Source organism: Staurois parvus, unplaced genomic scaffold (genome assembly GCF_062004578.1).
Source record: "Staurois parvus isolate SC_StPar_1 unplaced genomic scaffold, SC_StPar_1.0 ptg000159l, whole genome shotgun sequence".
Taxonomy (NCBI): domain Eukaryota; kingdom Metazoa; phylum Chordata; class Amphibia; order Anura; family Ranidae; genus Staurois; species Staurois parvus.
Genome location: NW_028317955.1, coordinates 2,057,353 through 2,070,385, shown reverse-complemented (window position 1 = coordinate 2,070,385; position 13,033 = coordinate 2,057,353). Strand labels below are relative to the sequence as shown.

General features: G+C 41.5%; 1 protein-coding gene across 4 annotated transcripts in view; it reads right to left on the bottom strand.

Moving 5' to 3' along the window:
• AGBL2 (AGBL carboxypeptidase 2) overlaps positions 1 to 13,033 on the bottom strand; it is a 68,647-nt gene that overhangs the window by 49,343 nt on the left and 6,271 nt on the right. For all 4 annotated transcript variants that reach the window (XM_089675831.1, XM_089675832.1, XM_089675834.1 and 1 more), the window contains exons 2-3: positions 11,985 to 12,059; positions 4,643 to 4,706 (exon numbers count right to left, since the gene is read on the bottom strand). In XM_089675831.1, coding sequence (XP_089531957.1) covers positions 4,643 to 4,706; positions 11,985 to 12,020 — 100 coding nt within the window. In that variant the 5' untranslated portion in view covers positions 12,021 to 12,059. The remainder of the gene's footprint in view (positions 1 to 4,642; positions 4,707 to 11,984; positions 12,060 to 13,033) is intronic.

The window sequence follows — 13,033 nt, the reverse complement described above, 5'->3', positions numbered from 1 at the left end:
TATAAAAAAATAAAATAAAAATGTAAAAAAAAATGTTTAAAAATTATAATTTTTGGTTATAAACTAATTTAGCTTATTTTTTTTTACTAAAAAGATAATGGAATACATTTCAGCCAAGATTTATGATGAAAGATTATTTATTTGCAAAATCTTATAAGAAAAAACACTTTTTTTCAAAATTTTTGGACTTTCATTTACATAGCAAAAAAAGTAAAAATCCCAGCAGTGAATAAATACCACCAAAATAAAGCTTTATCTGTCTCAAAAAAATGGTAAAATAATTCTTATGGGTACAGTGTTGCATGACCGCGCAATTATCATTCAAAGTATGATAGCACTGAAAGCTGAAAATTGCCCTGGACAGGAAGGGGGTAAAAGTGTCCGGACTGGAAGTAATTAAAGAATAATTCTAAGCATTGGTATTTTATACATAGTTATGTTGGTCCATCTTGGTCCAATGTAACTGTCTATATACCATACCTGGCTGATGCCCCTGGAAGCTAGATATCCACTTGCTCCCAGGTCCAGCACCAAGTGACTGCACTGCTGCTTATTGAACACAGGAGGTGGCTGCTTGGCATGGTCACCATTCAGAGAATGATTTACGTCTTCTAAATTAATGCAAAGCATTCTTTGATTGGATGAGGGTGTGATGTCACTGCCCCACTTCCCCACCTCATCAGCTCAATTAGAGAATGCTTTGCATTCATTCAGAAAATGCAAAGCATTCTCTGAATGGAGACCATGCCAATTAGCCAACCTCCTATGTTCACTAAGTCAGTGTTTCTCAACTTTTTCTAGTCAAGGCACCCTTTAAAATGATGCACAATCTTGAGGCACCTTATTCTAAAATGTAAAAAAAAATAATTAACAGTTTTAGATAACGCAGCAACATCTACACATGTAGGACATCCAACTTTATGATCAATCTCAGTTTATTAAAGCTTTTCAGAAACTGTACCAAAAAAAAAAAAAAAGTCAAATTGGCACATAAACAATACAATGGTAGGGAATACAACAAAAAGACTAAGGGAGGGCGAGGGAAGGGGGGGGAGAAGAAGGGTAGGCAATAGAACATGAGGCAGTAATAAACAATAACAGTCTGGCACTGCGTAGCTCCAATTGCAGACCCAAGGGTAAAGTGCAAATAGTTTTGTTGTACAAATAATATCAAGCCCCCGAAGGGTACAGATAATAAAGACTAAAAGAACCACAATAAAAAAGCACAAACCCTAAGGGACGATGTACCATACAGAACAATTGAGATCAGCCTGAAAAAAGGAAAGAAGCAATGGAACCCATCACAGCAATCCACACCCCTCCCTTTCCAAAAAACAAGCGCCCAAAAAAATGAAAATAGAAGGGGTGAAAAAAAAGGGGGGGGGGGGGGAGAGAGAAGAATAGGGGAGGGGGGAAAAAGAAGGGGAAAGAAGAGAAAAGGAAAACAAAGAAAAATAGATCCGACTGAGGAAAAGCACCTAGTAAGGTAACAAACCAACATGTACCAGAAAGAGAGAAAAAGGACAATTCCCGCTCAAGTAGCCATGAGAGTGCAGAGGGCTCACTATACATCGGACACCCAGCTTTAGAGGTGATTTATTCTTCCAAAGAAAATACACCATTGCACACTGGTACTGGCTAATGTTTCTCTTCTGCCTCAGTTTTGCTCACTCACTCAGCTAATGTGACTCCAGTGCTAATAGACAGGGGCAGGGGAGAGCAAACAAGGATGATATTCAGGCACCAGACGTCCTCCCTTTCAACCAATGACTTCAAATGGTTCTAAAGGCTTAAAGTTTTTTACCTTCATGCATTCTATGCATGAAGGTAAAAAACCTTCTGTGTGCAGCATCCCCCCCAGCCCCCCTTTTACTCACCTAAGGCCCCTCTCGACCCAGCGATGTGCATGGAGTCTCAGCTATTCCGGGACTCTCTCTTCTCATTGGCTGAGACAGAAGTGGGAGCCATTGGCTTCCACTGCTGTCAATCACAGCCAGCAAGCCAATGAGAAGAGAGAGGGGGCGGGCTGAGCCACAGCTCTGTGTGTGAATGGACACACAGAGCAGCGGGTGCCCCCATAGCAAGCTGCTTTCTGTGGGGGCACCCAACAGGAAGGAGGGGCCAGGAAAGCCTGTGGGGGACTAGAGAAGAGGAGGTTCCGGGCTACTTTTTGCAAAACCACTACACACAGCAGGTAAGTATAGACATGTTTGTTATTTAAAAAAAGAAAAATAAATAAATAAAGCCTCTAGAAAAACTTTCATTGATTGTTAGGATGCCAGTAGCTGGAAGGTTGTAATGGTGCACAATGAAAACCTGTGGCTTTGTACAGGTAGGCATACAATTCTTGGGCAATTTAAGGCATTTTGTCAAGGCACCCCTGAAGAATCTTGAAGGCACCCTAGTTGAATAAAGCTGCAGTAAGCAGAAGTGCAGCTGCTTGTGGGACCTGGAAGTGGAGATCACCAAGAGTAGCAGTGTCTACTTCAGTGATCTGCGTCTTCAAGGGGCATCGGCCAGGTATGGTATATGCACGTCCAGCATGTAAACAGGTTTGAAAAGCTGGAAATCACTTCTACTACATACCTGGTAGCACATAGGTAAACAAACTCCGGGCTGATATAGCAACTGGGAGTTTTCTCAAATTTTGGTTCTTCCCCATAGCAATTGTTTCAGTGGTGGGTTAAAAGATCAGTCCATTCAAAAATGATGGGAAGTGTCATTCGGTAGCTTCCTATGGGTCCTGTCACACGGGGAGGACCCGCTTAGCAGATCTGCTTGCTCAGTGGAGGATCTCCCCGCTGAGCAAGCGGATGACAGCTCTATGTCTGCTCTGCTGCTGCACAGCAGACACAGAGCTGCTCGTTCTCCTCAATAGGCGGTCGGATGAAAACAGACTGCCTCTCTGATTTCTTTTACAATGGATTTTATTATAGAAGAGACAACATCAGAGTAGCAGTCAGAAACAAAAGCACTGACCAACAAAAAATAAAACGTACAAGTTTTCTGATGAATAGTACAATCAATGCACTGAAGTAGTACACAAGCGTTGCATATGAAGAGATAAAACAAAGCATCGCAATTTGCAAAAATGGCGGGCAATTAAAGACCAAGGAATTAATACACAATGATCAAAGATTAGCACTCGATCCACCTACAAAAGGCAGGAAAGGTGGAACACAGAGCCTCACCAGATGCACACCGGCATTCCACATCCAGGACTCCCGAGGAAGTCCAACAGATAGATACAATATTACTGGTGCAGATCTTTTATATAAAAAAAGAAAAAAGGTTCCAATCATCGCAAATATCCTGAAGACAAACAGAACAGAGAAGAGGAAGGGAAAGAAAGGAATGAAGAAAGGACGGAAAAACAGACAACGAACAAAGAAAGGGTTCCAGGGGAAAAATTCTCATATCCACAAAAGGGTCTGATCAAATCTAGACGGTTGGGCTATATCAAGCCAGGGACGCCAGATGAGTAGAAACTTCGGGTGAGTGTCCAACAACATAGCCGTCAGTTTCTCATTAACAATTATAAAATTCATCCGATTTAACTGCTTCGAAGCTGAGGAGGGGGGGGGGTCTTCCAAGCCCTCGCGATCATTAGTTTGGTAGCCATAAATAGATGCCATATCAGCTGCCGCTCAGATCGAAGTAGGCCCACTAATGGCTTCCACCTGTCTATTTTCATCCAAGGGACGGAAGGGGAATTGGATCCCCATCTGTCCCTTTTTGACGGATTGGATGTTGGCGGGTGTAAACGGACACAAAGAGGAAAATGGAGGTTCCGATTGGTTGTGCCTGAAAAATGGGCAGGTGGACCCAATTGCAACGTCCATGTGAAAGAGCCCTTTATCTCTTGGGGAGTCCAGATCTTTCCACCGTAATTCCCAGATCTGTTCACTCCCTACATTTTACTCAGGGTGTAGCCACTACTGCTACTACACTAGCCATTACATGGGGGAGGGGGGAATTTACTAAAACTGGAGCATGCAAAATCTGGTGCAGCTCTGCCTAGAAACCAATCAGGTTTTATTGTCAAAACATAATTGAACAAGCAGAAGCTAGAAGCTGATTGGTGACCACGCACAGCTACACCAGATTCTGGGTGCTCCAGCTTTAGTAAATCTCCCTCATAGTATCCAGTAGGAAGAATGGAACTACCATTAAAGCATATCAATAGCCGAAATAATGTTTTCCTTCTTTTTGGCTAGCATGTGCAAGTGTTGAAACTGCGATCTGTGCCCCAGGTGAAGCAATTCTCCCTCTCTATTTGATCTGGAGACAAATGCTGCTGGAACAGAAAGTGATGGGGAATCCCAAAACTTGCAATTTTCATCAAAACAAGGTGATAGGAAATCTGGAGACGGTCCTTTCAGTTACAGCTGTCCATGAGGAAGTTTCCACTTACTTTGTAGTTCATTCCTCTCATTCCCCAAAACAAAAAGTGAATATAACCTTGCCAAGAGACCCAGAAATTCCAACCATTAACCTACTCTATCCAACACTACAAAAATATTTTGGCTTCAGATCTGATTTTTTAAACAACTTTTCTTAGTTTGACTATGGATGATTTCTTTTTTATAGCAAAAATTATTTATTGTATTTTCCTGCCAGTAACTTTGAAATGTGCACCTACCTTTAAAATAGCCATAATATTTCAGGTGATGCTGCATGAAGTTGTCATATGGATCAGTCAGAAGCTGCAGAAAAATATTAGTTAGCAGTGATATAAATGCACAGGTGGTATATGTCTACAGCAAAGCTCAAAAATAAAGATGCTCAAAAATAGTGCAAAATTGGATATAATGGGCTCAACGACTATACCATTTTAGTTCTATGAACTATGATGGCAGTACATTACATGTAACATAAATTGTATTCAAAACAGACCTCCAGTATGATTTTATTACATAGTTGCATGGCCCAACCCATATGGAAAAAAATATATTTTAAAAATATTTTAAAAATATTCTTTCCAAATATATTGCCATATATTTGAAATGCTACAATTTTGGTCATATTCAATGTATTTCAATAAATATTATATATATACACACACACACACACACGAATACATACATATAGACACATCCACATTTCAAATATACAGTATGTCTTTAAAAATACAAATCTGCATTTTTGGAATGCATTTACAAGCATATGTAAAAATATATGTTAAAATGACTTTTTGTATATGTAAAAAAACTCTGAAGAATATTTTTAAAATATATATATTTTTGAATATATTCTTCAGATTTTTATTTTTAACATATAAAAAAGTCACACACACACACACACACACACACTATATATATATATATATATATATATATATATACATATACATATACATACACACACATACTAACTTCATATATCTTATACCTGAGCAATCGTGGAAGCTTCCCTTACATAGTAGCTATAGAGGCTCAGCATTGCCACTATTCACAGAATGCTTTGTATTTTTTAATGAATAAAAGGCATTCTCTGACAAGGCGGAGAGGTAGGATGGTGACATCACAATCTCCAATGAAAAAACCCAAGGCAATTTGTGAATGGTGGCAGTTCTGGGCAAACGACTCCCTGTGGTCAATGTACATGGGGGAAGTCACTTAGCACAGGAATGGGAAGATTGCAGTTCTCCCTGTAGTAGTGGCGACTACTACAGTAGTTTGCAGCTTTCACAGGGATTACTCAGGTATGAGATTTGTATATGGTCCAATGTAATTATGCAATAAAAATCATTCCTAGAGCTTACATTTAAAGTTGAAATTCAGAGAGATATAAACAAAAAAAACAAACACACCAATTATTGCAATTCTGTTTTGATCAAAAAGTGCCTAAATCTGTTTTATTATCAGTGTCCTTTCCAAAAGAAGAATTCCAGGTATGGATATTTTTACAAAGTTACAATGATCCAGCTTGGACCAATGTAACTATGTACACATCATATCTGGGGGATCCATCTAGGACGCGGGTGTCAAACTGGCGGCCCTCCAGCTGTTGCCAAACTACAAGTCCCATGAGGCATTGCAAGGCTGACAGTTACAAGCATGACTTCCAAAGCCAAAGGCATAATGGGACTTGTAGATTCACAACAGCTGGAGTTTGACATCCCTGATTTCTAGGAGCTGGAAATCACTGTAATAGACACCGCTACCCCAGTGATCTCCGCTAGTTTCCAGGTCTTATGCCAATGGCTGCTATACTGCATAGTGGACACAGGCGGTCAGCCACTTGACACAGGCACCATTTATAGAGCGCTTTGCATTTCATAAGAAATTATGTCACCTCCCTGCCTCTCCACCTCATCCAAACACAGAACACTTTGCATTCATTGAGAAAATGAATGCAAAGTGAATGTACATGTATATATGCATAGCTACAATGGTCCAAGCTGGAAAAATGTAATTATGTACAAATATCCACACCTGGAATTTGGCTCACACAGAGAGGGAGGGGCAGAACTAGGAGCCAATCAGTCTCTTACATAGGGGAAGTAAAGCAACCAATCAGCTATTATTGCTAAAACCTGATGATAATTACATTTTAGGGGGATATTTTCTAGGAAAAAAAAAATGAAGCTTCAGTTTCTTCAATTTCCTGGTATACATGCTTGTTCCAGATCAGTAACAAGGTGACAAGGAAGGCACTGACACCAGAGGATCTAGCATTCATCTATCATGATCAGAGTAAGGACAGCAATGGCAGCCTTCATATTTCTTTGAAAGCCTAACTCCTAGAATGACCCTTGCAGTGGGGTCCCCCTACACTACAAGGGTTAGCTGCCAGTTCAGTCTAGGGGTGCATGGAGAAGATTCAATACTTATCTTATTTCTCACTCCAGCAAAGATCCTCCAGAGGTAGGACAGGTTCCACACACCCTTCTGTCTAAGGCTCTTCCGACCATGGTCGCACTCCTGCCTCCTCCACATAGAATGCAGGGTCAATAGTCCTGCATTGTATGTGATGATGCTGAAGGACTGCTCGCAGACTAGAGAGAGAGGGAAGAGCAGGGTGCTGGAACCAGCCAGAGTTAGGGGTAAGGTGTTACCATTTGAGAACTTTATATGAGCTTCTATACTTACATAGTTAGTCTGGCTGAAAAAGACAAAAGTCCATCCAGTTCAACCATAAAAAAAAAAAAAAAAAAAAAAAAAAAAAGGATACCCACAGTTGATCCATAGGAAGGCAAAAAACCCCAGCAAAGCATGATCCAATTTGCTCCTGCAAGGGAAAAAATTCCTTCCTGATCCCCCGAGAGGCAATCGGATATTCCCTGGATCAACTTTACCTATAAATGTTAGTATCCAGTTATATTCTGTGTATCTAGGAAAGAATCCAGGACTTTTTTACATACACATGTGCTAACATTAAACATGCTAACAGGAGGCTAGAAAAGAGTGAGCAGCGGGATGTGCTGCTGATCCTACACTGTCCAATCAGCAGGCTGGGGATGTGTTCTGTGTGAAATTACAAATCCTTCAGCTGTAAAACATAATGTATTAATATTGCCATACAGACAGATAGTACAAAATGCAGGGGCAGGAGGCAGAACTGGTACAAGCATTGTAAACACCTCGCAAGGGATCAGGACATATAGGATTCCTCGGCAGGATGCACAATAGTTGATGTCACAGCTACCATGTGATGCCAGTGTAAGTGAATGCGACTAATAGCTGTACAATAGTCATTTGTAAAGGGTCACATGTAGAATACAAGAAGAGGTTAAGAGAGTGGGAGGCCAGAGGGAATTCAGATGTGGCTGAGGAAGGAAGTAGTAACGGAAAAGGGGGGGGAGGGGGCCTTATATATAGGAATAGAAAAAGAAACTAAAAAAGTAAGAAGTGCAAAACGGAGTCCCGGGTCCCAGAAAGCTTTGTTTTGGGTACAGTGGAGGACGCAGTTTTTAGCATTACTCTTACATGACATTCTCTTTAGCGATAGATCACTGAGGTCAACGCAAGATCTTACCTAGTTTAAAGGTTCAAAGCTAAGAGTAATATTATGTTGGGGTCTAGAGAGCATCAATAGGGGTTATTAATCATGGGGCAGTAGGCACTTCTCACATTTATCATATTTATCCCGTCTCAGGAGCACATTGTGTATGGGTTTCAATTGTGTATTAAGCGCATGCTTGGAGTTCAGCCTTAAGCCTCGTACGCACTGGAAGTTTTTTTGATCGCTCAGCCCAGCGGGCTGGAAAGCTTTCCAACATGTCCCTTCAACAGAAGTCGATTAAAACAATCGATGTCTGTTGAGCAGGGATGACTACATACTGATCAAAATTCATCCAGTCCCTGCTGAACCAGGTGAATTTTGAATGTGGCCCTCCTAGAACAATTGTAAAGGCAATTTTGTTCTTAAAATAACAAACATGTCTATACTTACCTGCTGTGTGCAATGGATTTGCACAGAGCAGCCCAGATCCTCCTCTTCTTGGGTCCCCCTTTGGCACTCCCGCCCCCTCCCTCCTGTTGAGTTCCTCCACAACAAGCAGCTTGCTATAGGGGCACCCAAGTAGGCTCGGTGTCCACTGACACATGCCCCACCCCCTCCCCCTCCTCATTGGCTCACTGGCTGTGATCGACAGCAGTGGGAACCAATGGCTCCCGCTGCTGTCTCAGCCAATGAGGAGAGGGAGTCCCAGGATAGCCAAGACTCCAGTGCACATTGCTGGATCAAGAGGGGGCTTAGGTGAGTATTAGGAGGGGGCTGCTGCACAAAGAAGGTGTTTTACCTTCATGCATAGAATGCATGAAGGTAAACAACCTTCTACCTTTACAACCACTTTAAGTCTGGAGCAGCGACTTCAGAACTAAAGCTCTGGGGCCTGGACCATATCTGGCTGAGGCGTGTCAGGCCCTGCCATTGCTAGCATGACTCTTATCTCCTCCTCCACACTTTTCATTACAGCTCCAGCACAGTTTTCTAGTATGTTCTATTGATAATCTAAGAGGAACAGAACAGGAGGATGACTGGCCAAACAGAAACAGACAGTATGGGAAGGGATTGGTGAACAATGTAAAATCTGCTTTACTGGTAGTTCTCCCAACTTGCCTGCAATGATCACAGTTATTCCAGCATAATGCAATACTTTTGCATGCCATTTGGGCCTATGACAATTTGGCCATGTCATTTTGACCTCCAAAGTTGGAATCAAGCCAGCCAGCCCGATCTGAGTGTATACAGCTCTTTATTTTACAGTTGCAAGAAAAAGTATGTGAACTCCTTGGGATTACGTGGAGTTTTGCATGAATTGGGCATAAAATGTGCAAACTTCAAACGTGCTGCAATATTCTTTTTGGACAGCAATGGCTTCCTCCGCGGTGTCCTCCCATGTATTCCATTCTTGTTTAATGTTTTCCCTATTGTAGATGTGTCAACAAAAATGTTAGCATGTGCCAGAGATTTCTGTAGGTCTTTAGCTGACACTCTGGGATTCTTCTTTACCTCATGCAGTATTCTGCGCTGTGCTCTTGCAGTCATTTTTACAGGACGACCACGCCTAGGGAGAGTAGCAACAGTGCTAAACTTTCTCCATTTGTGACAGTCTGTCTTACCGTGGACACATGAACATCAAGGCTTTTGGAGATACTTTTGTAACCCTTTCCAGCTTCATGCAAGTCAACAATTCTTGATCGTAGGTCTTCTGAGAGCTCTTTTCTGCGAGGCATGGTTCACATCAGACAGTGCTTCTTGAAACCAGTAAACCCAAAACAGGTGTGTGTTTTTTAAGGGCAGGACAGCTGTCAGCAACACATCCAATATCATCACACTGATTGGAGTCAAGGTTGGCTCACTCCTGGCTCCAATTAGCTCTGGGAGAAGTCATTAAGCTAGGGCCTCACATACTTTTTCCTCCCTGCACTGTGAATGTTTACATGTTATGTGCAATTAAACAATGGCAACATCTAATGTTTGTGTAGTATTATGTTCAGCAGACTGTGTTCTTCTATTGTTGTGACTTAGATGACGTTCAGAGCACATTTTATGCCCAATTCATGCAAAACTCCACGTAATCTCAAGGGGTTCACATACTTTTTCTTGCAACTGTACAAGGTCTCACAATGGAAAAATATGGTGGTGGTAATGGGACATTAGCTCAAGTGCAAAATTACCTGCGTTCATAATTAATTATTACTCCCTCTGGAAGCCCAACATGAACCAATTACTGGAGGCAATTTTCAACCAGGACCCTGCATTGCCACCCTAGCTGTAGAATATACAGCCACTTTATAAACATTAGGTTTCAATGACTATAATAAATACTTTTTCACACCTTGGAAACAAAAAAAAAAAAAAAAAGACTGGTGGAGCAGACAAAGATCCATCCAGCACAATAAAACAATACCCAACCTTTGTGTGGACTGAAGAATACAGAATCAGCTCCTCGTTTACTTAGCTGTATTACTGTGCGCACTGGTAAGCTGCAAGCCATTGTATCTCTGGCCCTGTTTGTATTGGGTGTGCACCTTGTTTATCAGAAATTGCATCATGTTCATTATACATGGCTTTGATGGCAAGGGTTATCTTGAACATGCCTGGTTATTGGAAGCCAAAAACCTGGAGGAAAGGACAATACAGCAAACAAATCTGTTTACTCATGTCATGCCTAACCCTACCACTTTCATGGCTAATGCAGGAATAGGGATATACTGCTATGGAAATGTAATAATAATAAAAAAAAGAAACATATGCACATTATTTTGGCATAGTGTCAGATACTGTTCTTTGGAATCGCAGTGCGTTTTTTTTGGCTTAGACAAAAGTGTGTGTGTGTGTGTGTGTGTGTGGGGGGGGGGGGGTTCTGCACTATGGATTTCATTCTGTACTTGTATGGGGTTGGGCCAGCAAAGGACTGGAGTGGTATAAGATTGGGCTGATGTGAGACTGGGCCAGTGCGGGATTGGGACTTGGGACATTTTTGAGCCCGATAATCACCTTTTATTCTTTAACCCCTTGATGCCGACGTAACACAAATATGCGGCCTCGCAAAACAGGGCTTTTTTCTGTGGGGCCGCATATTTGCGGACCTGTCTTTCTGCTGGTAGCATGCCGCACGGCGCACTCCCAGCACAAAGACTGCAGTGTCACTGAGAGCACTGGGTCCTTTTCTAACAATCAGGACCCGGGACTCCGAATTCCGGGTCACATGATTGCTGTGATAGTTTCTGATTGGCTATCACAGTGATCAGTCACTGTACAGCCCGGCCCCTTTGTTTTTTTTCTCTTTATGAATAGAGGAGAGAGATATATTGAATCTCTCTAACTCCTGGCATAGAGAGAAAAAAAAATGTTTGTAAAAAAAATAAAATAAACAAAAAAAAGAAAGAAAAAATACCTAGATCAAGGTTTTATCTAGTTCAGTGCCAGGGTAAGTGTTTGGGTCAAGGTCAGGGTCAAAGGTCAAGATCAAAAGGTCAGGATTTTTTTAAAATTTGGTATCAGTGTCAGTATGTTTTAGGTAAAAAAACAAAACAAAAAAAATGCGCACTATTGTTTCTGGGCTGTACTACGGGTACAAACAACAAACACATATATGGTATTGCTGCAATTGTCAAGAGCTGGAAAATTTAGTTTGGGTTGTTCTTTGGTGGTAGGTTATGGTAGTAACAAGAAACACACAGCTAAATAATAAAAAAATATTTTTTTTTTACTATTCAGGACCAGTTTTCCTTTGATAATAAAAAAAAAAAAAATCAGGAGATATCCTTTACCATTTACCACCAAGTGAAAGCCAAATTTGTCCTGAAAAAAACAAGGTATAATTCACCTGGATGTACAGTAGTTGTGATGATATGTACGGTTTTACTAACACATGTCAACATTGCAAAATTGTGCTTAGGCATTTAGATTTCTTTTACACTTAGGCGCGAAGGGGTTAAAGTACATGGAACAGGTCTGTACTGTATAAAGAAGACAAGGAAAAAGGCAAAACGATAAATGCAGAGAGATAGACAGACAAAAAGACATACCTGTGGTTTTAGCTCTGTTTGGAGTGCAGGGCACATAATTGTGATGCCGCATCTATTTGGGGGATATTGTATAACCTATGGTAATAAATATAAAAGCTTGGTAAAACATTATCAAAACAAATACTCTCTAATAGCAGTTTTCATTCAGATTGCAGGACCACTGCATATTTATTGGTGGATGAAAACATTGATTGCCATTGCCACCAGGGTTGGGATTATACTTCCTGACCCGCCAAGCGTCTTGTTCTGTCTTACCCATACCCTGGTCATGTAATCAAAGCTGAGGCCAGAGACACTGAAAGTGAAACCTTGCCTGCTCTGTGTCAGTACATCTAGAACACTGGTGTCAAACTGGCGGCCCTCCAGCTGTTGCCAAACTACAAGTCCCATGAGGCATTGCAAGATTGACAATTACAAGCATGACTTCCAAAGGCAGAGGCATGATGGGACTTGTAGTTTCTCAACAGCTGGAGGACCGCCAGTTTGACACTCCTGATCTAGAACTTACACCCGAAGGAGTAGGGTAAACTATTCTCTTAGTCTGCTAGCAGGTTCATTCTAGGTGTAAGAGTAGAGAACCCACAAGACAGCCAGGGTGTCAGTCCGGATACTTCAATATATAGGAAATGTGGGCTGGGTGCTACCCTAGACTGCCATGTCACCCTTGGCCATGTCCATGTCGACTATGAATAAATCCAGCCCTTACCAGCTACTCCATTCAGACAAGGTCAGCAAGTGGGAGGAGCCAAGCCTGACTATTACACGTAAAGTCAAGATCTGCATATCATAAATCTGTCTTTATCTTTGGCTCACACACTGTTTTGACATGCAGTATTCACTAAGAGTAATCTCCAATCCTTGCTTGATTGGAAACAAATTGAATAGCTGGTTTAGGTAGGTAGGTACACAGTATTAGAGATTGTACAAATAGACTGTACCTTGTATTGTGAGTATGATCCTGTCTGCAGGGCAAGGGACGACAGGTTGCCTGCAGCGGGGCTGCTCGCTGTAATGGTCCCTCCTAAAATGTCGGGAAGGACGCATTGCAG